Source organism: Falco cherrug, chromosome 7, assembly GCF_023634085.1.
Source record: "Falco cherrug isolate bFalChe1 chromosome 7, bFalChe1.pri, whole genome shotgun sequence".
NCBI classification, from domain to species: Eukaryota; Metazoa; Chordata; class Aves; order Falconiformes; family Falconidae; genus Falco; species Falco cherrug.
Genome location: NC_073703.1, coordinates 2,187,775 through 2,215,595, shown reverse-complemented (window position 1 = coordinate 2,215,595; position 27,821 = coordinate 2,187,775). Strand labels below are relative to the sequence as shown.

The 27,821-nt window shown below is 46.0% G+C and overlaps 1 protein-coding gene across 2 annotated transcripts; it reads left to right on the top strand.

Moving 5' to 3' along the window:
- The first annotated feature begins 298 nt into the window (after nt 1–298).
- Nucleotides 299–27,619, top strand: EDC3 (enhancer of mRNA decapping 3). 2 transcript variants are annotated; one of them, XM_055715353.1, is made up of 7 exons: nt 299–387; nt 2,748–2,929; nt 4,347–4,660; nt 11,534–11,869; nt 20,806–20,959; nt 22,530–22,747; nt 23,905–27,619. In XM_055715353.1, the coding sequence occupies exons 2-7, from the start codon at nt 2,766–2,768 to the stop codon at nt 24,237–24,239; spliced, it is 1,521 nt and encodes a 506-aa protein (XP_055571328.1). In that variant the 5' UTR covers nt 299–387; nt 2,748–2,765; the 3' UTR covers nt 24,240–27,619. The 2 variants fall into 2 exon arrangements, with proteins under 2 accessions (XP_055571328.1, XP_055571327.1); XM_055715352.1 differs by having other exon boundaries at nt 313–358.
- The last annotated feature ends 202 nt before the right edge of the window (nt 27,620–27,821 follow it).

Genomic DNA, 27,821 nt, shown 5'->3' with positions numbered 1-27,821 from the left:
CACGCATGGCGGAGGGGTGCTGGTGCGCGGAAGGCACTGGAGGTGTGAGGGCGGTGCGATGGCGGCGCGGTGCCGGGGGTGCCGGGGGTGCCGGGGGTGCCGGCGGTGCCGGGCCCCGCACCGCGCACGCGCTCGGCGCTCGCAGCACGGGCGCCGCCGCTCGTCCCGCGCGCGCGCAGGGCGCAGCCGCCCCCCGGCCCCGGCTCCCGCCGCGCCGTCGCACTGCGCATGCGCCGAGCAGCGACTCCTCCGCGCCTCTCTATGGTCGCCCGGCGGTGGCTGGAGCGCCGCTCCCGGGCGGGGCGCGGGGCAGGAAGTGACGGTAGCGCCGAGCGTCGCTGCGGCGGAGAGGCGGCGGGTGAGGCGGGGAGCGAGCGGCGGGGGCAGGTGAGGCGGGGGCGCTCCCCCTCCCCGTCCCCTCGTCCCGAGGGGTCCGGCGGGAGCGGGCCGGGAAGAGCCGGGGCCCCGGGTAGGGGGCTGGGCCTCGCTCGGCCCTCCCGTGAGGCGCGGCCGTGGCGCCGGGCCCTCCCTGGCCTGCCTGGGGCCGCCGTGGGGAGGCTGCGGCCGGGGAGCGGCTGGGGAGGGCAGGGCAGGGCCTGTGGAGGCTGGGCCGAGCGCCTGCCCGCCCGGGGCACCGAGGCCTCTAGCTGGGCTCCGCGCAGAGCGGGCCTGTGTTTACTTCTGGGGGCCTGTGTTCTGCGGCGGGGGCCGGCCTGGGCCCAGCCGGCGGAGCCGAGCCCCGCTGGGAGCGTGTATCCCACGCCAGCTGGTCCCCCCCGGACGGAGCGGGTGGGCCCTGTGGCTGCTTTCCTCGGTGCTAACTCATCTAGCAGCTGGAGACAACGTGCACAGTGGCATTATTCTCAACCAGCAGTGTCCGTTGTGCAAAGCTATTGACTCACCACATGCTAAGTTGTTGCTTACAAACTATTAAAGTGCTGCATGCATGTTTGAGTACGCTCTGATTTTACTTTCTTTTGAAACTTGCAAGAATGTCAGGTGTTTCAAAAATACCCACTTGAAATAAGACGTGTGGGGGAATACAAGATATCAGTTGTGCGAAAAAACCCTGGAATATAACCCAATATTAGACAGGAGGTTTGACTTTCCACTTGTATGTAAACAAACAAATGTGCTCATGTTTCTCACATGTGATGAAGTAAATTGTTCACTGCATGGGTATTTCATTCTCTCTTCTAAATGATTTGCACACAAAGTGGTAGAATCTCCTTTGAGATGAGGAGTTTCCCTTGGTTTGGTTTATGTTTGTATGCAAACCTAGACTTTTTGGGTTTTTTTTTACTTGGTAAAGGAGACTTATTTTTTGTAAAGAATCCTTCTAAAGATGGTAGGACATACTGAACTCATTCCCTTGTTTTCAAAAAGAGATACAAAAAACAGGAAAGGGAGTGAAATTTTAGTTTTACTGGAGATACTTGGGGATGTGTTATCTGTGTTTTGAAAGTGCTTTTTATCAGCTGTCATTTTGTAATCCAGACATTGTTATAATGGGTTAATATAAATACACAGAAACAGGAAAGAGAGGAGGATGGTTCTGACAAATTTATGGGTTGGTCACCAAATCTAGCGTTCACTTAACTTTGAAGTGTCCTGTTTTCAGTCCCCTGAAAGCTGAGGGAAGTGAGGAGGTTTTTTTTCTGGCAGCATGTATACATCCTAGTTATTTCCAGGTTTTTTTCCCTTGCATCTTTTTCCAAGAAGCTTGGGACAGGAAGGGCTTGAAGACAATTAAAATGACTCTCACAGAAATGTGGTTTATATACTGATGTTAATCTTCCTGGGTTATCTCCTGTGCTTTCTGTCTTTGTGTTCTGTAGAGTAAATATTAAGCGTTCTCCCTGTTACTGTCAATTACAGAATGAAAGGCAAATGTATACGGTAGTAATTTTCATTTATGAGCTTGTCAGCTCCTCCACGCTACCGTGATGCTAGTGAGCCTGTCATCTTCCTGTGTTCTTTGTCTGGAGGAAGAAATCTCAGATCAAAAGATGTGCTTAGCTGCTTCAAAGTGTGTTGATACAAGTTCAGTCAAGCATCAAAACTGAGGGAATTACGTGGGACTGAGCATCTTAACTAAATAAAGTGTGTTTTTCCCCCTGTATTCTGGTAGGACTTGGCACTAGAAAGGAGTGCAACTTTCTTTTTTCATTTATCTAATTGTGGCAGTAATATTAATACTCCTGGCTTTGGAGAGCATGAAGGCTTTTGTCCTGGACTCCAGTGTTGGGGTTTTTTTCCCTCCCCTCTGTATCTGTCTGTTCCATTAAAGGTGTTGGTTCTCATTTGTAAGTGCAGAGATCAATCTTCTCACTGCTGAGTATTCACAAAAGCTGTCCTGCCCCAGTGTTCAGATGTCAAAATTTTAAAAAGGGAAGTGAAAAAAAATTTCTGTTTGAAATTATAGGGAGCATGCCCGCAGACAGGACTAAATGTTGCTGTTGGAAGCTGTTGGTCTTGAATTCAGTTAGAAAATTATTCCTTTAATGATACAAACAGTGATCTGCATTACAAACAACTGTATAGGCGAAGCCCCATCCAGGGATTTACACGCTCGCTGTGATTGCCAGTGTCTGTATGGATGTTATTTCCACCCACAAAGAAGAGAGAAGCTGACAAAGCTGGAGCCTGGGTGGGAGCCAGGTTTCTGGGCTGGGGGATGCAGTTGGTGCTGATTCAGGTTGTCACTTTCTGCATCTTGTTACAGCCAGGCCTGTGTCTCTTCACAGCAATTGTGTGCCAGAAATATGGCTACGGACTGGCTCGGGAGCATTGTGTCAATTAATTGTGGAGAAAGCTTGGGAGTCTACCAAGGACGAGTGTCTGCTGTGGATCAGGTCAGCCAGACCATTTCCCTGACGCGGCCCTTCCATAATGGGGTCAAGTGCCTCGTGCCAGAAGTCACCTTCAGGTTAGTGTCATCCTTTCCCCCCCTCCCTTTTTTCAGGCAGGGTCTGTGATGGTCTGGATGTTTGGTTTTGTTTTCTTTTTCCCCAGACATTAGTTTTTTGCCTTAAATCTCCCTGCTGCCACTGAGCATCTTTGGATGAGAAGTGCCTCTCATGTTTCTGTTAGTTTGTGCGCAGGAGGTTATTTTCTGGCTCTGTGATCCTAGTGTTAGAAATGGTGTAGCTCACACTTGGAGGTTATTTGTGGGTGAGACTGTGTGTGTGTATGTGTGTATATATATATATAGGTTTGTGTATCTGTATATGTATTTTGTGTATACACGCTGTTGTTAGGTTTCTGGGCAGCTGAGAAGGATGGCATACTCTCTTAAAGCTTTGCTCTCAGCATGCATACTATATCTAATTAAAGTATGACAGAAGAGAAGGCAGAGTGGTAGATCACTTAAAATTATTGCCCTCATACAATTAAATGCAGTGACTAAATCCAGCTCCATCCCCTCTGCCTCCTGCTACGTTCTTTCCTCTGTGTAGACAGGAGGGAGTTGTAGCTCTCAGGAGTTCTTTCCCACCAGCTCCTGGTAACACTGTGCTTAAAAAGAATAAATAAAGAGTCACTCTTCACTGGAAATTTTCCTGTTACCTGGCATATTGTGATAGTTAAGACTGAGTCACTGATTTTTTAATAAGATTGATTCCCTGAAGTCTATTTTTTTTTTCCCCTTGGATTTTAAAGAGAGACAGTGGGGAGAGACAATAACCATATTCTTCCAGAAGTGTGAACGTCTGTAGCAAGCTCTGGCTACTTTTGTATCCCAGTTGGACAAAGTTTAAAATAGAAGACATTAATTTTTGATGATTTTTTTTTTTCTTGCAATCACTGCAAATGATGACTTTTGTGTTTCATTTTGGCTTGTGCTACATTAGTTTCCGTATCCTTTTTCTGAGGAAGTGGGAAGTGCCATCCTTATCTGAGCATGAGTTGCACTAATCTAAGGGTAGCTTTCTGTAGAAACAGATTAAAAGTAATAGTAGCCTCAGGGCTGAGATTAATTATATTGTCTAGAAACTGTTAAATTACTGCAGATTTCTGCAAAGATCTGTGCCAGTTGATTCCATTTTCTGCTTGACTGATTCCCGTTTCAGCTGGGAACAACCTTTCAAATAAAATCCAGGTGCAGTATAGAAATAATCATTGTTGTTTTGAAGATTACTGCCATTTCCATGTAATATTTTGATGTCTGTGGAAATATTCTCTATGCTTAAGAATTAAAATACTTTATTTTTTCTTGTTTCTATTGATAATGGCATTGGAAAAAAAACACTGTACATTGTTGCAGATTTTTTTATAGGGGTTATGTTTTGCAGAGGTACCTGGAATGCTAAGTTCCTGAATGTCTGCTTTTCTTTTCCTGTTTTTAGGGCAGGTGACATTACGGAGCTGAAAATTCTGGAGATCCCAGGGCCAGGGGACAGCAGACAGTGTGGGGATCTGCAGCAGACAGAAATGGGCATCCCTGGGGTTGGATGCCAAGTGGGTCCCAGTCAGAACGGCACCGGGAAAGTGTTAAAGAAGCCCATCTCCAGCAGTGCCCCGCAGAATATCCCAAGGAGAACAGACGGGAAGAATCAGGATATTATCATCTCTCCACAGCAACAGTGCTCCAAGAGCTACATGGATCGACACGTGGAAACACTGACACAATCCAAAGGCTTCCGTCGTAGACACAATTCCTGTGAGTATGGGTGTTATCCTGCAGCTTTCCTTTTTGCCTACCTGAGTTACTGCTGCAACATCTTCCCTCTTTTGGCAAGAACGTTTCAAACAGTGCTGCAAACTTTCCTCTGTTTGCTTTTATGCTTGTGTTGCCACCTGAAGGTCTGGAGAAGAGGAAGTTAAACAGTGAGGAGAAAGACTTCACAAGCTGTGCTTCAAAGTATTATAAGTACAGATCTTCCAAATGTCTGGCACTTATCTTCAGATCTGTTATGCTTAGATGGTGATGCAATCTCATCCACAATCTTGAGCGTGTGAAGAGCAACGTACTGGTGTTTTCTTTACTGCAGCATTTCTGAGAAGTGTGGGTGACGCCTGTTTACCTAAAAAGCAAATAGTTCTTTAACAATTTTTTTGTTAAGGTGAATATTCAGGTTTAATTAGTGGAGATGTTCCCTGTCCCACCCTGTGTGTTATTCTGCTTCACCAGCATCAGATGTTAGAAACTGTAGAGCTGAATAATGCCAGTTACAGCGATTTCCTCATTCCTCCCGTCTTTCCTATTTGAAAATTGCCCAAGTGCCAGCCTCCGTCTTTCCTCTAAAAGGAACTGGAAACAAATTGCAATATTATAAAGCTTTTCTATTTAAAGCCTGTATAACCATAACCTATTACAACATCACCCTGCAAGTTAATTACAAATGTTATTTGCTGTGTTGTTAAAAATACAAATTAACGGGCTGTAATGGGGATGATGTAAAGATACAATCAGCGCATCTCAAAGTCAAGCATCCGTTATTTTTATTTCTGTTCATAAAATCTTCAGCCAGCTCTCATGCTGTGCCAAAACTGAATATGTTCTTCTCTTCTTAAAGTCCCCTGGGCTATGCTCCTTTCCAGATCTTCATCATGCAATTATTGAAATGTCAGTATATATATCCAGAATATTTCCATGACTTAATTGTTGAAGCATCAGTACGTATCCAGAGGATTTCCATGACTTCATTTTTTCCCCTTTCTTTTGTGTTTAGAAAAGAAACAAAACCAAGGTGGGCAAGGCCAGTTAAACGGGGAGATCAAAGGGTGTATTTTTGTGGAGAAATGCCTGGACCTCTGGAAGTCTTCCTCCCCCACCAACAGCTGCATTATTTTCTGAAAGGGTTGCAACTCTTTTCATATTCACTTCTTTAAATGATTGCCAAATAGGGTTGAGGGGAGGAGAAAGGCTAGAACAATGTGGAGGGGGAGGTGTGCACTCCTTGGCGTGCCTGGTGACCATCTTCAAGCCTGTCTGTCTTTGAGTGTTTTACTTCTACCCAGGCTTAAATACTGTGTAGTACTTGTTGTAGGAAGAGAGCTGTGACTCCTTTAGGTTTAACTTTGTTTTTTTGATTCCCCAGCTCTTCCTAAATTCCAGTTAGTTGTTTAAGTATGTTACTTTGGTTGTTCTTAGGAAAACTTTTTCAAACTTCAATGTCAGCTACCTATATGTCTAAAATAACTTCTGCTTTGTTTTATTCTGGTTGAATGGAGTGTGTAGGAGGGTTACCTCACCGCTGTTTTGTCAGTGTCTGGTAGGTCTGGGGTGAGCAGTGAGTGCTTCAGACCACTTGGGTCCATAAATAGCCTGCGTTGGTTTTACATGAGCACAACAGGAGGTCAGATTTTCTTTTACGGATTTTGAAAGAAGTTGAGCAAGGTGCTAGCTGTAGATTATTGTTAGCTTGGATTCGTTTTAGAACAAGTGAGGTAGAGAAGTAAACTCTTACCCTCCAAAATGTGTGTATTTGGAGAGTAGGGCAAATGATGCTTGAATCTTGGCAGGGGGATGGAGGAGGTCCTGGCTCTATGGAGGTGCTGAGTACAGGCATCCGGGAAGAGTGGGCTGAGATGTCATCTAGAACTTAAGACATACAGGGTTTATTACAGCTGAAAGTTGACCTCTTGATGCCCTTTAGCGTGCTAAGTCAGGGACAAAGTTCCCTCTTCAAAGTACTTGTGTGACAAGAATCAATAAACAACAAATTTCAACGCAGGTTTCACAACAATGGCTTCTGTGCCGTGCTGGCACCAGGCTTGTTCATGCCAGGGCTGGCAGCAAAAGCTCCCACAGGGATCTTGCAGGAAGGCGGCCAGCTCACTAGGGACTTTACATTTGCTTGTGTGCTATACATGAAAGTTTTTTTTTCCTAAGGAACAAAAAAAGCCTGGGAAGTATTGTTTATCTTTTGAGGGAGGCGCTTTTCTGTGCAGCGTCAAGCTGCCAGCTTGATGGGGAGCCATGTGCTGTTCTCCTTAATAAGCTTCATGCATACACACACAGGGCAGAGGCGCTGGAAGCTGCGATCCGAAGGAGCTGGACTGGAAGGACTGGCTTTCTGTAGCTGCTTGGATTAGGCCATGGAGGCAAGCGCAGCTGTGAGTAGCAGCTTTCAGGCAACGGCTTGGTCTGGTGTGTCACGCTAGTGCCCTGGAAGGCAATGGACACTTCTCCTGTTAGCCTTATCTCAGATTCTTCTGCCTGAGTTTTCCCTGCCATCCCCTTGCCCTCTTTTTAGGCTTTTCTCTTTTCCCTGAATGAAATTAGCTGCCAGTCGTCTTGCCTGTCCAGGTGGAGATGCTTTAAGAGGAGCACCACGTAACCGCTTGGAGTTCGTTGGAGGCCTGTGCTGTGTTCTGAGCAACTTCTATTCCGAGGTTGTAACACAGTCCGTGAAAAGACAGCCAGTTGTGTGGGTCAGCAGTATTTTGGAGTTGGCATCCATTGGTATGGATTAGAGAGCTGCCCACCACAATGCCGATATGTCTTGTTTTGATGAGGTGCGGTCTTGGCTCCCATTCATTGTGTCTGCAGGGGAGCCTGGGGAGCTTTCCAGCCATTGTTCTTGCAGCTTTTCAAATGCTGACAGAATGAAAAGCTGCATTAACATACTGCTCACATCAGCTGCTTCTGTCCCCTGGATCCACTGCATGGCGGTGGATCTATCTCCACATTTTGCTTTTCAGGTCAGCTGAGGGTAGCGTGGAGTTGTTTGCAGAAGAATCTGGCAATGAGTGTAAAAACTCTTGTTGGGTAACAGGAACAGACTGAGTTGTCATAACACTTGACATTGACACAAGAAGCATGCTTGTTTTGCCATTGTGTTCAGTGTAGGCTCCAGCTTATTCATCTGAATTCAGAGTCTCTTGACTTGCTTTGACCTGGAGTTTGCGAGCGTTGGGAGAACTCAGCCCATTGTGTTGGCTGGGTCTGGTTGGTCTTGTGCGGCTGGTAGCAGCAGTGTTGGATGCGGTTCCCTTGTCAGTAATGGCAGTTGCAAGCTCCATACCAAGCTGTACACAACTTCGGAGTGGTTTTTGTCAGCTTTTGTTTGGGGATCCTTCACAGAAGAGAAAGTTGTGCGTTAGTAAAAAGCTTTTCCTTTCTCTCAAAACTATGCATGTAAATGAGTGGTCACAGCTTGCATACTGGAATTCTGCTCGCCAGAAAGCCTTACCCTTTCCTCTGTCCTAAATCATGTTTTGTCACCAGCAACTCTTGAACTCTACTATCTGTCCTTCAGTGGCTTCTTGGCAAAAGGTGTATTGCACTCACCCAGTTGTTTTTATGTAAAAACTCCTTGATGTCTCCAGCAGCTTGAAAATCACTGTCTGAAAATGAACTGCCTGTAGTTAATAGTAATTTAAAATTATTATAAATAGTATTGTCAAAGTGTGGCAGCGCTGACCACACAATGCTGTGCTGCTAGTTTCAGTTGCTCCAGTATGTGCAGAATAAGTATTTCATGCTGGCTGTTGTACTGATACTGCTGTTTTGAAGAAGTAACTGGCTTTGTGCTGTAGTCAGGGATTTTCATGATGCAGTGAGGTTAGAAGGCAGGGTAGCTGTGTTGCTGCAAGAGACTTATGCTGTTAGCTGTCATAACTTTGTAGAATCATAGAATCATTTAGGTTGGAAAAGACCTTTAAGATCATCAAGTCCAATGGTTAACGCAGCACTGCCAAGTCCACCACTAAACCGTGTCCCTAAGGGCCATGTCTACATATGTCTTTTAAATACCTCCAGGAATGGTGATTTAACTGCTTCCCTGGGCAGCCTGTTCAGGGCTTGACAACCCTTTCAGGAAGAAATTTTTCCTAATATCCAGTCTAAAAGCCCCCTGGCACAACTTGAGACCGTTTTTGCTTGTCCTATCGCTTGTTACTTGGGAGAAGAGACTGACACCCACCTCGCCACAGCCTCCTTTCAGGTTATACTCATGAATCTCTTGGATGCCCTTTAAGATCTTTTATTTCACATAGCAGTGCTATAGCTATAATGGTGTTGGAGAAGAAGGGGAAGAGCTAACATCTTTCATTAGGCCAGGTGATAAAGCTGGGAAAAATTGATTCTTCCAGTCTCTTCAGTGCTTGCTAGGGATGCTTGAGCAAAACTTTTTAAACTGGTATAAGTTGAGCACTCAAACTCTTGCCGTATTTAAAACAAACCAAAACCCCAGAACCATAAAGGACTTGCACCAGGAGAGTTGTCATTGTGGGGCTTTTTTGGGTTGTTTTGGTTTTGTTTGGTGTGTGGTTGGTGGTTGTTGTTTTTTTTTTTTAATGGGGAGTGATGACTTTGCAAAGCTTTGAAGATTTCGGGTCTTATCTCTGGCTTTTCAAGGTGTGAAATAACTGGACACTGACTTCCTGTGTGTGCTTTGGTTGTTGCTGGACTATGGCATGGTTGGAGACTAAAGCTGAAGAAGTTTTTTGAGAGGGAGTGTTTAGGGTGTTTGGTTCTGTTTTGCTTTGCTCAAGTACTTGAGACAGGCTCCAGAGAAGGAGCCGCTGAGCTTTTTACAGACCTTTCTTGCTGTGGGGCTGGGAAAGCTTTCGGGCTAGTCACTTAAACAGTTCTCTAGAACAAACAAGCAACATGCTGTCTAAAATACGGGGAAAAATAAATGGAGTAAGATCCTTACTGAGACAGCATATTCCTAGTTGAGAATAAAACCAGGTATATATCCTTAGCAAGCCATCTTTCAGCATGGCATAAGTTAGATATGGTGTTATTGAACTTAGTATCACGCTGTATAACAAATTTTTCAGAGCTCACAAAGTCCATGGTAAGTGTCTGAGAGCCACAGGCAAGCCCATCTGTATCTTCCAGGGATGCATGCTCTGCTCCAGTCTGTTTTTGTAGTGCTTTCTGTAAAGGCTTCAGGTGGTCATAAGGGTGTTCTGGAGTTAATGGCAGCAATTTAAATTGTGTAATTGAGCTACTGAATAACTTTACTATAGAGAGATGAGTTCTGTTTGTTAACTTGGCCAAAACCGGCACGTTGGTTTTGAGTGTAGCAGTTCCTGTCCTGACCCTGAGATGAATGAACGCTCCTGTAGAAACAATTGACAGGAGGAAGGCCCTTCGCTTTCTAGGGAAGTGCTGTTCCTGGTGATGGAGTGGAGGATTTCACGCTTGGGAAATGTGGGAAACCAGAGCTCAGGTTTGTTTGGCAGCTTGCGACTGCTCCACCGGTCTAACCCAAGGTTACAGATAAGCCTTTCCAGGCAGGGGGAAGGAGGAGGGGTTTGTCAAGGTCAAGCTAGACTTGTCTGCACTTACAAAGGTGACAAGTAACTTTGTGGGATGCCATGAAGGTTGTGCCTATTGCAGATCTTTTTGGGGTATTGTCTAAGTATCCTTAGATGACTTGAAATTCTTCCTGTCTTCTCTTACTGATGGGAAATAATGTATAAAGACAAAGAAATGCTGCTTTTTTATTTATGGAGGGGGTATATAAAGAACACACATCATCCTAGTAAATTGGTGATGATTTGTTTCTGTGTTATCAAATGGCTTCTGTCAATAAATTCATTCGTAGAAATTACTCAGAAAAGTGATTGTCTTAAACTATAAGAAATACTTTAGTAGAGGAAGCAGTTTTGGCATAGTAACTCTTACTCCATCTGTTGGACACTGTATGTGATACCTGTAATTGCTGAAGTTAGCCTGAAATATTTTCTACTAATTGCATATTTAACAATAGGTATAGCAAACAGATTAGTATTGTCTGGACCCGAGTTTGTAGGGGTGACCTGAATGATAGCATAACAAATAAGCAAGTAAAGGGATATATTGGCCTTATAATTGCACGTGGGTTTGTATCAGTCCTTGGGCTCCAGCTGTAAGCTGACAATGAGGAAACTTTCATCTGTCTTACTCCAGAGAAATCAGGCTTTCACAATTTCTTGTGACTGGAAAGAAGTGTACTTAAACATGCAAGGTGATGAATTAAGTAGAATAATGAACTAGGAATAAGGAAGTGGACTTTATATCACTACAGAAATGTGTACTTAATGGTAGCAAGTGCAAGGAGAAAGAAATGCTTTATATTCAGGGTTTTAAGTTCTCCTTTAATGATCATTAATAGGTGGTCAGCCTGTTATGGAATTAAACACCTACATTAGTTTCTGAAATTTAGGGAAATTCCAGAGAAAGTCTTGGGCCACATGCCTGAGTGAACATGAGCTCAGTATAGGAGAAAAACTGTCCTAGATCATGTCTAGCTTATTATCTTATCACTAATGTTGACACCATGTTGAATTAAAAAAAAGTGGAGATGCACTTCTTTTGCTACTGTGGTCAAGCTTGTTTTTCTAACCTTGCTGAGATGGAAAGTCCCTGAAAGTCTCTCTCCTGATGCTTTTGTTCTCTTTTCTGTTAGCTTATCTTAGCATGAGTAATGCCAAAGGTGAGGGCTGTAGCTTCTTTGGGAAGCGTGTATCCTTTGAGTTGGTGGACTGCAAGCACGAGCTCCTCTCTCTCACAAAATTTGCTGAGAAACTGTATGAGCAAATGTGGCTTTTTCCATTTACGACACACTTTCAACTTGCTTTTATTTTGGTTTAGGGTCATCCAGCAGCCGTCATCCAAACCAAGTGACTCCAAAGAAGAGTGGCTTGAAAAACGGGCAGATGAAGAGCAAAGATGATGAATGCTTTGGGGATGACATTGACGAAATCCCAGACACAGATTTTGATTTTGAAGGGAACCTGGCCCTTTTTGACAAGGCAGCTGTGTTTGAAGAGATTGAAACTTACGAGAGGAGGAGTGGCACTCGTTCCCGGGGGACCCCAAATGAGAAACCAGCTCGCTATCGGCACGATGAGAACATCTTGGAATCGGAGCCCATAGTCTACAGAAGGATTGTCGTACCCCAGAATGCTAGCAAAGAGTTCTGTACGGGTATGCCATGTCCCTTACTGATAAGGATGCAAACTCTGCCACTTTTCTGGGGCATATGTGTTGGATTGTTTTCCCCAAGGGGTGTCTTATCAGCTTAATGTGGTACAAGCAAGGGTGTTCATTTACATAAAGTTGGATTTGTGCCTTGTATCTACATATAACCTTTTTTTGCAATATATCAGAGATAAAATATATTCAGATAGGGCAACAAGGTAAGTGTTTTTGCAGTAGGGAACAAAGCCGATAGTTGGATAACAAGAATGTAAACTGAATAGGAGCCATTTGAATCCTTTGATTTCAGTAGCATGATGAACCTGCATGGACTTGATGGCTGGCTCTTGAGAGGGAGGGATGGTCTCAGGATTCTGGTACATGGTAGCATGTCATTGTGCTTTCTTGATAAAAAGTAGATGTCATGTGCTCCTGATATTCCTTGGCTGGTAGTTACATATTTCTGCATGGTTTTGCAGAATTTTCTTTTTACACCAATGATGTTTAAACAGTTCTGGCTCTTCCCAGCCCTAATTCCTAACATTCATTGTACAAAAGGCATTTTATGTGGGTCTCCCTGCAACTTACTGCCCACTGCTGCTGTGTGAAAGATTGAGAGTGTGCTGAGAGCAAGCTGTGTCTTTCTGTCCTTTGCTTTACCTTCATCTTAACTGTAAAAGGAAAGAAAAACTTCACGGCAGATGCATGAGTTGAAGTATTCATGAAGTGTATCATCAGGGGAAACTAGTTTAGCTCACTGGTGCCCGCTGCTGCACAGATGTTCTCTTGCAAGTCTGATTTCTGGTCCTTGCTGCCACTGCATAGACTCTTGGGGGGAGGTGAAGGCAGCGGGATGGATCAGTGAGCTGCCTGGCTGCAGGGAGGCAGCACTCCTAACATCACAGTGCAGAGAATAACTATTCAGCTCCTAATCCATGGCTCTGGGGAAGGGTAGAATTGTTCTCATTTTATGTTCAGTAGTATATTTTTTTGGCCAAGCACCAGATAATGGTGCTTTCAACAGGAGCTGCTTATGTGTGTGAATAGATTTTACTACAAGGAATCTTTTTATTTCTGTATATATACATGCTATCAAGTACAGCATATGTGCTTTATGCTACATTTAGGTGCCAATTCCTGTAATTTTAGTCTAGTTGTGGTGTCCTGCCTTCTGTTTGCATGCTTTTTAGCACTTGAAAAATGTAGGAGTGAAGGAGCTTTGGCATTCCAGGAACACTTCTTTTCTACATCAGGATGAAATAAAATTTCAGATCTTTTTGTGGAGAGACACTAAATAGCTGGTATCTGGGTGGGCTGGTCACTGAGCAGAAGTGTGATCAGGTCCTTGATCTGTCATTCTTTCTCTGCCCAGAAACTCCGTTTGGGTGGTGAAACACTAGAGGAGAAAGCTGATTCACTTGTAATGATTTGCTGCTTTTTATTTAAAAAAAAAATAATTTTTTCCATTCATATCATCCATCTTCCTGTGGATCTGTTCTGCTCTTGAATGAGGTAAAAACATACTGGGTCGTATCAGAGCTTGTCCAGCTCAGTATTGTGTTTTCAAGGATACTTATAAGGAAAAGTGAAAAAAACAGAGTAAACGTGCAGTGAGACTTTCTCCTGAGTGCTTTGTCTTTCATGATTTTAAGACTTCCTGAAGCAGAAGTGTTAGTTCAATATTAATAGCTTTTGATGAAGGTTTTTTTTCCTTCTGCTTAATTTAACTTACTGCTTTTTATATCTGTGCAAGCTTTCAATATCTCCAGAGTGTCCTGTAGCAAGAAGCTCCACCAGATGCCTGTGTGCTGTGTGAATAAGCGCTTCTTCATTTTTGTATGTGATTTACTATTTTTATTTTTTAAGTTTACTACTTGTCAATTCATCTTCCAGCTGGCTTGTTTAGAGGAGACGGGGCCTCTATGTATGTCTAGTCTGAAACAAAAGCTAACCTACTGTTAGCTGCCAGCTTGAGAAGTATGGCTAATACGGTGTTCTAGCAGTACAGTTCCTGGGAGGAGGATTCTGACATGCAATAAGCAGCAAGCATCAGTAAGTAAATTCAGGGGGTGAAAATGAAATCATGTTTGCTAAACTCCCATCGTCTTTCACTATGGAAACTCTTGGCTCTTTCTTTGCAGTGTGCTGAAGGGAGCAGCACAGTGAAAGGGCTGCTGTTTTCTTGTTTTGTTCTTGGCAAGCCTGTGCAGGGAGGGTGGTGAACGACTTCCCTCTGTAGTTGCAGGGTCTTGCTAGCCTCATTAGCTACTGTTGGATGATTAGTTTCCCCTATGGAATTCTGGATTTGTTTGGAAGAAAAGCTGTCATGTCACACAACGGGCAGGGTATTGACAACTACAGTTCCCTGTCGCCTGTGCTGAGCCAGGCATGTTCACAGTCCTGTGAATGATGATAAAAGTGTCCCAGTGCTGTATTTCTCTCTATATTTTTCCCACAGAGGGTAACTTCCTTTGTGTCCTCTGAGGAAGTTTACTTTTACTTAGGAAATGCTAATGGCTATCTAGCAAAAGCTTTTGTAAACAGTTGTAACTTGCCTGCTGTTTCTGGCATGCAGTCTAGCGTTTTCTGTAGTGAGTCAGCCCTCCAAGGGACAGAAAGATATTCGGTGTGTTTGGAGTAATGATGGGCTGTCACTTGGGGCGGGGGGGGGGGGGGGGGGGGGGCGGAATAAATCCTGATTTCTTTGTTCAGCAGCTGGAAGGAGGATGCAAAACTGTAGGCAGCCTGCCTCTTAGTGGCTCAAAGAGCAGCAACCGCTGAAATGAGATGAGAGTGCCAGTAGCCCCAAATCCATGATTTTGGCTATATCTGTGGCAGAAATTTTCTTTCCGCTTCTGAATTCTCCCTACAGACTTTTCCCTGGACTTCAAAGGGGAGCTCTACTTGCAAAAAGCACTTCCTAGTTACAGGAGAAATAAGTACTTTGTAATTTTTTACTCTAGTCCAATCTTGATTGTCTTAAAAGAACTCTGGCTGATACAGTGATTATTCTGTCTGCTATAATAGCACAAAAAAAGTGATGCTGGTGATTGACAGTGAGCTAATATCCAGCTCTTCTACCTGTGGAAGAAGCCTGTGAATCCTTGCATGCTCTTTTATGCCATGTTTCTGTGGATCTAGGAAATAGCCAGGATGTGCAGCAGTAAAACCAGCAAACTGCTGATGCCAGTTCTCTAAAAGACTAATCTGCAGGGCTTCCAGTCTGTTTTTATTACTGACTAAAATAAGTTGATTTGTGTAGGATGTAAGCAAAGCTTGATAAACACTTCAGTCTACCAGGATGCTTTTCTGAGAGCTAATTTTATGGAGCCCGGCTGTCACGTAGGTACACTAGCATGTGTTTTAGAAGTAAGCAGGGAATGAAGATGGGATCTGTTCCAAACAAAAATGAAAACCTGAAGCTAATAGAGCTTACCAGGTCTTTGAGCATGACTGAGCTGAGCCTGTTCCTGGGGCTTCACATACAAATCACTTCCAAATATATAATTAGTCTTTACTCTTTAGGGCTGGCTGCTATTGATCGGTCTCTTTATTTAGCATTACATGATGCTTGAAAGGAGGAGTGCAACTGTTTAACAAAAATCTCCCTCCCTGGAAGGGCTGATCCTTGTGTGAGCTGTCTTTTTTTCTGCTTTGAGCTGTCCAGCTAGAGAATTTCATGTGTGTTGGCATAGCTCTGTCTCGGTTCCTCTGTTGGCTATCAGCATTGAAATGATCTGTGTTTGAACAGCACCTTGTTTTGGGATCAGGTCTTGTAGCAGTAAGTGCAAAGCCAGCGTTCTGCAGGTATGTTGGAGCTCAGAGGAGTTTGCAGCAGGATGGAGTATCTCTGCTTGTCGTCAGTAACTGTATAATACAACCTGAAGCATAGCAGGCTGTACAGGTGGTTCCTTTTTGCAGTTCATCTCTCCTTTCCTCAACTCTGTTTAGTCACTGGTAGCATGTACCACATGCATACCATGGGTTCCAGTTCGTGATGATTATACTGGATTAAAACCTCCCTCACCTGGACTGTGGGCATCAAATGGGACTGAAATTCTCATATGCCACACCACCTCGCCTTTCTGGTTTCCCTTGCAGTGTAGGGGGGTGCAGATGTGTGCGGTGGGCTTGTACCCAAAGCCTGGCTTTTTGAGCAGTGGTGTCTGGCCAGACAGGGTCTTTGTGAGCACACTGGGAATGGGTAGAGAGCTGTATGCCACATAGGTAAGGTATGTATTTCTTTCCCTCATGTACTAGTAAGGCTTTGTCCGAAGCAGGTTCTCTTCTAATTAATGCTGTTAGTGTGGAAAATATGCTGTTTCTGTCTCAGTGTCTCTTCTGGAAAGTAAGTGGTGGGGGTTTTTTCCGAACTTGGCTGCTGTAGAACTTGTCAAGTGAAAGCAGGACTGTGCTCAAAAAAATCTGACTGTCCGTATTTCTCTGTTCTCCTCCTAACCAGACTTCAAGCCTGTCCTTCAAGAAACCTTTTTTCCCTATGGTAAGGAGATAATGAAAGAAAATATGCGCTTAGAAGTAAATTAGTGCAGCAGGTAGAGCTTATGTGCCAGGGTCAGACTACAAAACTAAGGCTGAGTCTGTTCTGTGAGGATGATGCTGACAGTATATCTCTTTTTTTTGTGTGTGTGTGTTCCATGTCCTTGACTGACTTTTCTGCTCTCTGTAGCTTTTAGCTCTTCAGTTTATGAATGACTGCCTTACAGCGATTCTGTATATTGAATGTGTGAAGCGTTTCTGGGATCTTTGAGTAGAGTGCAAATTAAGTTCATTTTGTCCAATGGCAGGAGAAAACAAAGCGGTCATGGGGCAAAATCTCTTTGTCCCTCAGGCAGTTTTTTGCTCAGCTGGGGTGAATTGTGCACTAATGCTGGGAGAGGCTGACATTGGAAGGTCAGCCAGAACTCAAAGAATTTGTCTTACTTTTTTTAGTCATCATTATTTTTAATTATCTAGCCCTTAAGGTTATGGAGAAAATCATTCATGGTTGTGGGGCAAGTAACTGTTTTGCTGAGTTGGCAGGCAGGTGGCTCCAGCTTTACAACCAGAAAAAGACTGCAAGTAATGCCTCATCTTCCTAAACTGGGCAAGAGTTATACCTGCTTCACATAGCCGCATCTTATACCATAAGCTGTGTGGCTCTGGAACCTAGAGTTATTTATTGCTAAAGGAAAGAACTAACAGCATTACATACAGCTTCCAGGAGATCCTAAGTCTAGTTCCATCTCATCCATTCCTGCAGCTTGCCTGTATTTATTTTAGCAGCTAGAGAGCTGCTGAAATAGACAAAAGATGGGGCTTACACGTTGAGTTACTCCAGCAACAACTCTCTTTTTTCTTTTTTTTCTTTTTTTTTTTGCTACAGCAAGCATGGCAGGCCTTTGGAATTCTGACAGCAATGTTGCGCTGGGCTTATTTGGGGAAAACCTCTTAAATTCTGGAGAGTTAGCTCAGTCCTTCTGCTGGCATAGGGTGTTTTAATCCAACCAGTATGTGTGTAACGTTGCATAGCAAAACTTGAGGAGAGAACTTGTTCGCAGTGGTAGTGCCCGGTATAGAGTGTGCCTCATAAATGGAGAATACTTCGTGTTTAATCAGGCTTCAGCACTACTCTGCATGTCACAAAAGTGTCTAGTCTATATCTGCCTTTTTTTTTTCCAGGCAGCTGTAAAATACATTTATTTAATATTAAAAGGCCTGAGCTAATTTATTTTATTACCTTCATTACCAGACAATAAAGATGCTCTGTCCAACCCAAACATAATTAAAGTTGGCAGGAGTTCAGTTTTGTTGCAGTAGTGTTATTGTTTGTGGGTTTACACATCACCTCCTTGATTGCTTTCTGCCAGAGTTTATTTAACTCCCCTCGGCCTGGTTTTGATAAGCCAGTCTGACTGGTTGGACCTTGCGTGAGTGCGAAGAAGGGAAGTTCTCTTGGCATTTAAGCCTGCTTCTGAGAGGGAGCAATTAGGACAAAGTGTAGCACTGTCATGCTAAATGCAAGTTCATCTCATGCCTCCTGCCTCCCAGTTACCCCCTTTGCTTTAACCCACTGGGCACTGAGTTGCATCGAGCTGATGGTCAATGCAGGTTTACTAAAGCTCGTGGTCTGGGGAAAATGATTGAGGGAAAGATGTAAATGGGTACAGAGGCGGCCTTGGCAATAGTCCTGCTAAAATCGGGTAGGTACAGAATGTAGATCAACTCACCCTTCCAGCTGGAGAGTTTGTGCATAATCGAAGCGGGGAATTTGTGGTCCTGCAAATTAGAAGGAGCAAAAGTACAGTTTGGGACCCCCAGTTTCAGGTTAGCAGAGGATGCATCCCATGAAACCATTTGGAGAGATCCTGACCTCAGGTCATTCATTCCAAGTCCTCCCTCAAGCTTGAAAAACAAGACCTGATGAAGTAGCAGAAGTGTGAATGGGAAAGGCAGAGCCGAGCCTTGCGTGACTCTGGAGGCTAAGAGGGTGTGTGAACACAGGGCAGGTGCGTGACTAGTGCGACGGCTTAGGATTATTAGTGGCTTATGACTCCAAATGTTCAGAGGCTGCTATCAGGAGTCTGAAATGACTTTGATAACATGCTTGCATGTGTGCTGCATGTAATGAAAGACTATTAGCAGAAGTAGCTTAATCAGCAGTTAGCATGCAAGGTCAAGTGTTTGAACACGTTTGGGCCCTCTTTATCTGCAAAGCACTAGCTGGTGTGTTCAGAAATGAAGGCCAGGAGGATTCAGCAGGATCTGCTCCACAACATTTTGCTGTTACCTTGCAGGAGTACCTCCGATTTGACTCTGAAAACCTCGAGATGTACAAAACCTGCCATTTGTGCCGTAGCTTGACTTAGTGGTTTGTGACTGGGGCACCCTGGGGAAATAGGGCAGTACAAATAATTCCTCACAATTAAAATGTATGCTTCTTTTCTCATTGAATGTGATACTTGCTTGTTACAACTGGTTCTTCACACGTTTGTTCTGGCTACAAAAGAGCCTGAGCCCACAAGTAACTGGTTTCTTCTCTGAGCGGATGTATATGCTGTGGCTGTTCCTCTTTGAGCTCATATCACTGCAGAGCATTCTCCCTGGAGCATGTCTTGTTCCCACGACTCTTCCCCATTAGTGCAGGCGGTCCGAGCCCTGCTGGGCTGTGATGAGCACCTGGGTGGCTGCCATTGCCCCGAGTTCAGAGGCAGAGCGGCTGATGGGAGTGCAAGGGTGAGTCAGGGCTGCTGGCCGTTGAACACTGCAGAAGCAGTGTGTGCTGATGGAAGGACCAAGTTCACGCTTTGGCCTGACATTTGGCATCATGCCTGAGCTCTAGCAGGCATCGGTCTGAGTCCTGGACCTTTTTGTCCCATTGTGCCCGATTCCTGTGCACCTCATCTGCCTGTCCCAGAGTAGGAACTAACAGTAAATTCACAGAACCCTTGCCCGGCTGGACTCTGCTGGGATTGCTTGTTTAGCTCAGAGCAGTGCTTGTGAGTGATGTGAACAGCAGGAGCTGAGAGCTTTTCTTGGTGGCAGCTGTGCTCCAGCTATGTGGCTGTCCCATATGGGGAGGGAATTAAGCTGCACTGCTCCTTAGCTGGGAGACAGTTAAGGACATCCAGGCCTTGCAGGAGGATGTTTCTAGGGAAGAATAGCGTGTTTCTGATTCTACAGTGCTGCAAATCCTTAAACACAGAGCAAAAGGGGTTGGATATCAGAATTATTTTGGAGAAAAGTTAGAATGAAGAAGCTGATTTCTGTGGCTGAAGGTATTCAGGGATATCTGGCTGGCTGCTGCAGCAGTTTTCTCACCTGTCACTTACATTTTGTGCTTCTCTCTCTGTACACCATGAGTAACTATTTTCAGTTTCCTTGCCCTCCACTATTCAGCACACCACGGAAAAATTGCTGTGGCTTTCCTCAAACTGATCCACCTTTTGGCAGCAAGGAATCCTCTGTATCTGTTTCCAGGAGAGTTTACAGATGTTATTGCAGGATTTATTTCTGTGAAGTCAGTGTCAGCTTGGCCTCCTGGAAGAAGTAAAGTATAAAAAAATCAGCCAGAAGAGTTGTTCAGGTTTGTGTTTCTCTTACCTGCAGATGCCAGGCAAGTTCACTGTAGAAGTGAGTGGGAAGGATTGTACCGCTGCCTACTGCAGGCGCTGTTCTCAGTGCTTAACAAAACCTCTCTTGTTTGTTTTCCCTTCATCCACATGCTGGAGCATTTCCTGGCTCACAGACCAGGCTGTCAAAAATGTCTGAGAAGTATTTTTCTGCAGGCTTTATTCTCTCAGCTGCATCATTTGCCTGCTGCTTCAGTGTGTCATGATTCAGCTTTTGTATCTGAAGCCAGCCCTTCTGGCATGACAACAGCTCAGGTGGTGCGGACGTCTCCCTAGTAAATGTGGGATGTCTTGTTTTGCTGTGATATGTGGGTTAAGGGCTGGAAGTTTGGAGCTGGTCACTACCGATGTCAGGAAGCATAATGCATCCAAGCTGTTTTGGTGGGAAATCTGGTTCACAGCTGCTCTTCTGACATTCACAGTGATTAGGAACATTTAGATGTGCTTGAGTGTGGGTTAAAGCACTGGTGACCTTTAAGTCAAAAAGGCCTTTTCAGTCCATGCATTGCTAGAATTGCCAGGTGCCTGCTGAATTTTTGTGGAAACATATTATTCCAAGACCAGCAGTTGTGTTTAGCTGTCTCTGCTTCGCCCAGAGTAAGCTGACTCTGATGCGCTAGTTTGGATTCATTTGATGGTCTCGGAAGGGACCTGGATTACTGGGTTAAGCAGACCCTTGGTAGCAGCTAATAAGCCTTTTCACTGTCATTATTTCTAAGTGCTGTTACATAAAACCTTACTAGTCTGCAGCATTCTGGAAAAATCTCTGATAATACCCATTTCTGTCTTCCTCCCTCCCCTCTCTTTGAACCCTAGACTCCGGGCTGGTTGTTCCAAGTGTATCTTACGAGCTTCACAAAAAGCTGCTCTCAGTTGCTGAGAAGCATGGGCTGACTCTGGAGCGGAGGCTGGAGATGACAGGAGTGTGCGCAAGTCAGATGGCCCTGAGTCTCCTTGGGGGGCCCAACAGGTAAAGCAGTTCCCTTTTGCTCTGCTGCGGGTTTGCCCCCTCTAAGCAGGGCTCATCTTGTCTTGCTCCATTAAGTGGAGCTGAGGGAGAAGAGCCGGAGAGGTTACCTTTGAGTCAGTGCCTGCTGCTGCTTGCTCTAGTCCCTCAGTGGTCCTGCAGCTGGAGGCAGCTGTCACCACTCTGCCTTCCTTGCCTCTGAAAGAAAAAAACCCTCATCCTAATGCCATGCAGACCTGTGTCGTAGCTCCTGCATCAGCCTGTTTCCAAATGGTGAAGTGTGAGGCTCAAGCTCCTGAAGTAGGAGAGAGACTTACAGTAGGTTTCCATGTTCTTACTGTTCTTTTCCTCTCTCTAGAAAAGGGCTGGCTGAACATACCGTCTTGGGTGGGTGACTTACTGAGGGCTTCTCTTTGGCTCCTGTGTCCCAGAAGCAGAAGTATCCCTTGAGTTAAAGACAGAACAGGCAGACCTGAGATTTTTCTCTCTTGCTTAGTGGGAGTTTTTTCAGGGAACTGAGCTTTATGCAGGTGTAGCCCAAGGCAGATTGAACCATTGCGGAATATGTAGCAAGCTAGTCCTTTTTGCAAATAAGGAAACCTTCCTTTCCTTTGCTGTTTTTACATGGTACAAATTAGTTATATCAATAAAACCAAAAGCCAGCTCATGAAAACAAAGTGCTGCTTAGCTTTTCACAGTGCTAACTTAGCTTTCAGGCATCTGCACCAAAACTGAGAATATCCTGCCCTTTCGGAGGGCCCAGTTTGCTAGCAGGTTTGGAGTGCACTTACTGCTTGGCACGTGAATATATGTTCTGACTCCTTTGAAAGGTCTGCTCTGTGCCTGCATAGCGATGTGCCTTACCATAGCTGTTGATGTGGGCAGACAATTGCATGTGTATTTTTATGTTGTTAATAGCTGCTCCAAATTATTTGCTCCGGAAATGGAAGGTAAGCGTTAACTCTCCATATGTGTGTTTGGTAGTGCTTTACCAGGGACCTGACCATTTGATTGAGAGCAGCACTGACTTTATCAACTGAAAATCCTAGTGTAAGCCACCCTTGGTGGCTTGCAGGCCATTTAAATAGATCAGCTTTATTTTGCAGTTGTTGAGGCTTAGGGAGTAGAAATTATTTTTCTTCATTTTTTTAACTGTGGTTCTGCTGACGAGAGAAGTCAGCCCATATTTTTAAGGTTATATAGGACAGCTTTCTTCTAAAATCAGAGGGACAAAGAAAAAAACCTCCTAAAAGTGAAATTGCTTGCTACACGAGCAGTGCAAATACCCCTGCTTTGAAAGTATGAGTTGGTTTCATGCTGAGCTAGGAAAGACCGGGACCTTGTGCTCTCTGCTGTGGGTGCAAGGAAGTCTGGAAGGGAATGTGCAGGCAGAGCAGCTCTCTGGCATCAGCACTACAAAAGGGTGTGGGTTCCTTCTTCAGAGGCAACGGAAGATTTGCAAAACACCTGCTAATTTACATTGTAGTGATTATTTTTTTTAATTTTTTGTCTTGCAGGAAGAAGGTAGGAGATCCTGGGGTTTATTAACAGTCCCCTTTTGTCTGTGTTTCAGGCTGAATCCGAAGAACGTGCATCAACGGCCTACGGTAGCCCTGCTGTGCGGCCCCCACGTGAAGGGGGCCCAGGGGATCAGCTGTGGGCGGCACCTCTCCAACCACGACGTCCACGTCATCCTTTTCCTTCCCAACTTTGTCAAGATGCTGGAATCCATCACCAACGAGTTGAACCTTTTCGGCAAGACGCAAGGCCAGCAGGTGTCCAGCGTCAAAGGTAAGCGGCTGGGGAGCAGGTCTGCTCTGGGCTGCCCCGCACCTGGCAGAGACCTGCGCGGCTCGGCTCCCCGCTGCCTGCCTGGCCCGGTGGCACCATCTAGTGGCACTGCCACCGGCAGGTGGCTGCCTGGAGGCTGGCAGGGCAGCAGCCACTTGAGAGGTTCAACACTGGAGCGGTTGTGCTGGTGCAGATGTTTCCTGTTTGAACAAATATGGAAGAGCTGCTGCGTGGATCTGAGTCAGGCCAGCCGCTGTCTTAGCATAAGGGCCTTCCTTGTTCGAGCACATCGAAACTGCAAGCAAATGAGCATCCTGCTGCTGCTTCAAATCAAGCAGGCAGCTTTGCTGAACTAGGCCCAGCAGTTGTCAACATTCACATCTCTTAGTATGTCCTAGGATAAACCAATGCTCCATCTTCTGTGAGAGAGCTGGCTTCTGTTTGTCATTTCACCAGTGTTCGTTTTAAACCTGGTCCATTTAAACTTCTTGGGAGAAACAAACCTGGGAATTAGGGCACTGTACAATGTTTTCCGCTTTGGCGGCGTGGGGGGCTGTGTTGTGCTGGCTGAGCTACTTGCCTCTTAGTAAAGATTATAAGCGATTTTGCACCAAGGACTTTGTGGTCTGTCGGGTAAAAGGAATGCAGTGGATGTGGTACAGAGCAGGTGAGTGCACTGAGACTGGTGGAGCTCAGTGGGGCAGGCAGCAGTGCAGCTCAAGCTGCCTTTCCATAGCAGAGCTGGTTGGTGTGCTCCAGAAAAATAGCTTTCTTTTCAGCTTGTGGAATATAAAATGGTCCTTTTATAACGGAGAGAGAGCAGTGCTGCTTCCCTGGGCTGCCTGGACTGGTGAGCCAGCTCAGCAGCAGCATCCAGGGCTGCTCACGTGCTGACCACTTGAGGAGATTTTTGTACCTGAGAGTCTGTGAATGTTCTCCAGGGTGCTAAAGAGCTTTTAAATATTGGTGTCAGTGTCTTTTTTGCAGAATGACAGCAATAACAGGTAAGACCAGGCTGTCTTACCATGCAGCGAGACTGTGGGTGCTGGAGGCAAAAATGAAAAATCTGCTGGCGGTGCAGGGGGGGAAGGCACTGAGCCTCAGTTTGTGGTTTCAGGTTGATCCTCAGCACTCAGCGGTGTTTGTGTTTCTTTCAGATCTCCCAGATACCCCTGTTGACCTAGTGATCAACTGCCTGGATTGTCATGAAAATGCCTTTTTGAGGGATCAGCCTTGGTACAAAGCAGTTGTGGACTGGGCCAACCAGAACCGGGCACCCGTCCTCAGCATAGACCCTCCGATAAATGAAATGGAGCAGGGCATCGATGCCAAGTGGTCGCTGGCCTTGGGCCTGCCCCTGCCCTTGGGCGAGAGGGCAGGGCGCGTGTACCTCTGTGACATTGGCATTCCCCAGAAGGTCTTTCAAGAAGTGGGAATAAACTACCACTCGCCTTTCGGCTGCAAATTCGTCATCCCCTTGCACTCCACTTAGAGCCCATCCAGCCATGGCTCTGAAGGGAGAGAAGAGAGAAGGAGGAGGTCTGTCAAATTAAGCTGTCCAGTGGATCCTGACTAGTAAACTCGTGACGCCTTAAGGATGTGAAGTTCTGGAGAATTTTCCTTCCAGAAGAAACATTGTGTGTTTAAAAAAAAAAAAGAATAATCATAAAAAGAAACAAAAAGAGGAGGAAGTGAATGTTCCTGCAAAGCTGTTTTCATTCTCTTGTGCCATTGTATGAAGGAACATGCAGGATGATGGTGTCTGTCCCCAGTGAAGGCGGCTGCTGCTGCCCAGCCCCAGCCGGGAGGCTCTTTAATGAGGGGGTGTACGTGGAGGTGGTACAAGTGATGGGTGGTTTGGAGATTTGAGATGTGTTTCTGTCCTTCTGGGTGGATAGACCCAGCGAGGGCATCCTGGTGGGAACAGCACCCCTTGATTGTGTAGAAATACCTTCTGTTGCAGTCATAGCAGAAGGGAGGACGTGGTTTCATTCCATTGTTCTTTTTGACTCCCCTCCCCTGTTTTATGTTTCTGAAGGCAGTTGTAGCTTGCTCTCCCTCGTGGACCCTCCAGCTCCTCAAGGAGAGCGTTCCCTCTTTGGAAAGCTTGTGTCAAGAGCAGAAGCTCTCAGGTTTCACATGCTCTGGGAACACTGATGTCCTCAGCTAGGCCTTACTTGCTTATATACTTTGTTGGGTTTTTGTTTGCTTAGTGGGTGAAACCCAGGATACGGGAATGAGGTGTGTTTTGGAAAAGAACTTTTCCAGGATAGTTGTGTGGGGGTTTTGGGGGGTTGTTTTTTTGGTTTTCTTTTTTTCCCGCCTTCTTTCTGGCACAGTGAGTGGCTGAATTGGGGAAAGGATAGTGAAGCAGAGCAGTGTCACTCTTCAGTTTGTTGCATGGTGTATGGTGCAGGTGATATTTCCCCCAGTGCTTCCAGTATCCCTTCTACACTCAATGTGGTTTGGGAAGTAGGTCACGGATCCGTTCATTCCCTTTGGACTCAAAGCCTGCGTATAGGGTGGGCTTGTGTGTGTGTCTGTGTGCTGGGAACCAGCTTGAGGAGGGCCTTGGGTCCTCAGCTCACAGGGTCCTGTTTGCCTGTAGGGGATGGTGTGGTGAGAGCTGCTGCCCTTCTGGAGGGGAACGGCAGGCGGGTTTTGTTGAATTACTGTAGAGGATCTGCCCTGGGTTGCTCTGCTAACTGCTCTTGTGCAGCACTTGCTTCCCACGTGCTGCCAGGAGGCATTGGGTTATCTTCTCCCGTGTTCATTTTGTTGACCCTGGTGCAGGGACAAGCTGAGAAACCCTCAGCTCAGCTGGCTTTGGGAGTCCATCATGCTGGCTCTGTGCTGCTTCAGAGAAGGCTTTGTGCCTGCTGAGCCAGGGAAGTGCTGAACCTAGAGTGATGCAGGAGGTGCTGTAAGGGCGAGCTGTTCCCTCTGAGGAACTGGGCAGAGGCAAGGCAGGGTCCCTGTTCTTGCAAAGTGGCGCTCAGCTCCCTCCTTGCTCCCCGTGCCAAGAGTGTGGGTGGTACTTGAAGCTCTGCTGCTCTTCTGGTACCCTGCACAGACCCTGTTCCTGGCATCTGGGAGAGCTTTAGAGCTTGAAACAGTGCCTTTTCTCCAGGAGAGCTGGATCTTTTGTGAGGCTGAAGCACAGGGATATCTAAAAATGGTCACCTGCTGTTGCAGCTGCTCTGTTGCTGGGCTCTGCTAAGCAGGTGAGTCCCACTTAGCAAACCTACTGACCCGCTCGTGCTCTGAGTAGTGAGGATTTACAGGTCAGGCGCTTGTCTTTCCCTTTCATCTGCTTAGAACAAAGGCCAGGTGTATTGAGGGAAGAGACTTTCCCAGTTGAAAAGAAGCAGTGGAGTAATTGATGTCATCTGGAAGCATGGAGTGATGGGGGAAAACCCAGCCTGTAAGGACAGGAGGCTGGGGGGTGCTGGGGCTCACCCCCACAGCCCGCTGGGGTCTCTTCCCCTGCCAGACCACCTGCACTGTGCCGTATCTACCTCAGCAGGATGAAGGGCTCTGCCCCTGTCGGTGTCTGGACCCCAGGTTCCCCTGAGCTTCTGTCACAGCTGAGGGTTGGATTGGCTGAACTGTGTCTGCCGGCTTACTCTGAGTGGCCTTGGCACTCACACAGAAGGGCTCGAGGGCTTGTCGGTGCTGTGATGGGTGTAGCTCTGCCCTCGAGCAGTTCCTCTCCGGCAGAAAAGGCAAAGCTGGAGCACCTATTCCTCAGGTGACCCATGTTTCAGCTAGAACTTGAGTGGCATTTAACAAGCTGTGGTTCTGACTCAGCTGCACTGGGAAGGAATAGCACTGTGGTTGGATATTTAACATGCAGATGCTAGGCTTCCCTCTGCCTGCCTTGTTTCTTTGGCTGTTTCAGTTTCATCTAATCTTTAGCCAGGCAGAGAAGCAGCAGCTGGGTTAAAAAGGTGGATGACTTTGCTTGGTTGTTGCTGTAGTAGCAGTAGCTTTAGTCCCCTTACTTTCACTTCCTTTGCTCAAGACATTCGGTAAGAGAACTTGCTGTTTCTATTCCTGCTTTTCTTGAACCAGGCTGCAGCTTTTCTTGCCCCTTCTGGGTTTGACCATTAAACTGTAGACTGTATGCACTGAGCACGGTGTGTAGAAATATTCAAGTCTTCATCACAGGGTCCTTGTCTGCCGCTCTGCTGCTGTGCCACTGGCTGGAGGGCACTGAACCAGGTGAAGATGTTTTTGCAGGGATGGCGGCTGGAATCACATCTCTATTTGCTGCTGGACAAATCCAGGAAGCACCAAGACGCCGGTGCGTTGCCAGCCATGCAGCAATAGGGTTCCCCACGTTTAAGCAAAAAAAATTAATACAGTGAGCAGTATTGCACAACACAAGGGTACAAACCCTCAGGGAAGGAAAGGGATTCCCAGTCCCTACTTGTGCGGTGTTCAGGGCACATCAGGCAGCTCTGGGCTGTGTTGGACACAGTTGAACTTCACGGTGTGCTTGCTTTCTGGGGGTGAGAGTGGATTTGGGCATTTGGCAGGCTGACTTGTGGAAGCACTGGCCTCACCCATGTGAAATGCATCTTATGTGCAGGTGTGAGAAGGGTCTGGGTCCCTTCTTCTCCCCCTTTCCTCACATCACCAGTTAGTTCAAAGAATGGAACACTTTTTTTAGCTGTGTTTGATATAGTCTCTACCCCCAACCTTAACCACCATCTTAGGAACTGCCCACGAGTGCTGCTCTGGTCACTAACATGTGACGATCACTGCACTGTCACTGCTTGATACTCCATTTGTGACCTAATGTTTGTAATGACTAATTCCTGCCACTACTGGGGGATGCCCTGAAATAAAAGTGCAACTATTCATGTGTGCTATTCGTGTGCAGCTGTTTATTTGTCCGCTGTTGCGCTAGAGCCTGACACTGCAGCTGGAGCAAGCCTTCCCGCTGCTCTGTGCGGCTGAGGAGCAGGGACGAGGGGGGGTCAGTCCGTGCACCCTCGCTCTTTGCCCTCCAATGCAGCAGAGATTCCTGCTGCTTAGTTTCCAGTTAATTTTTCAACATTAAGGCAAA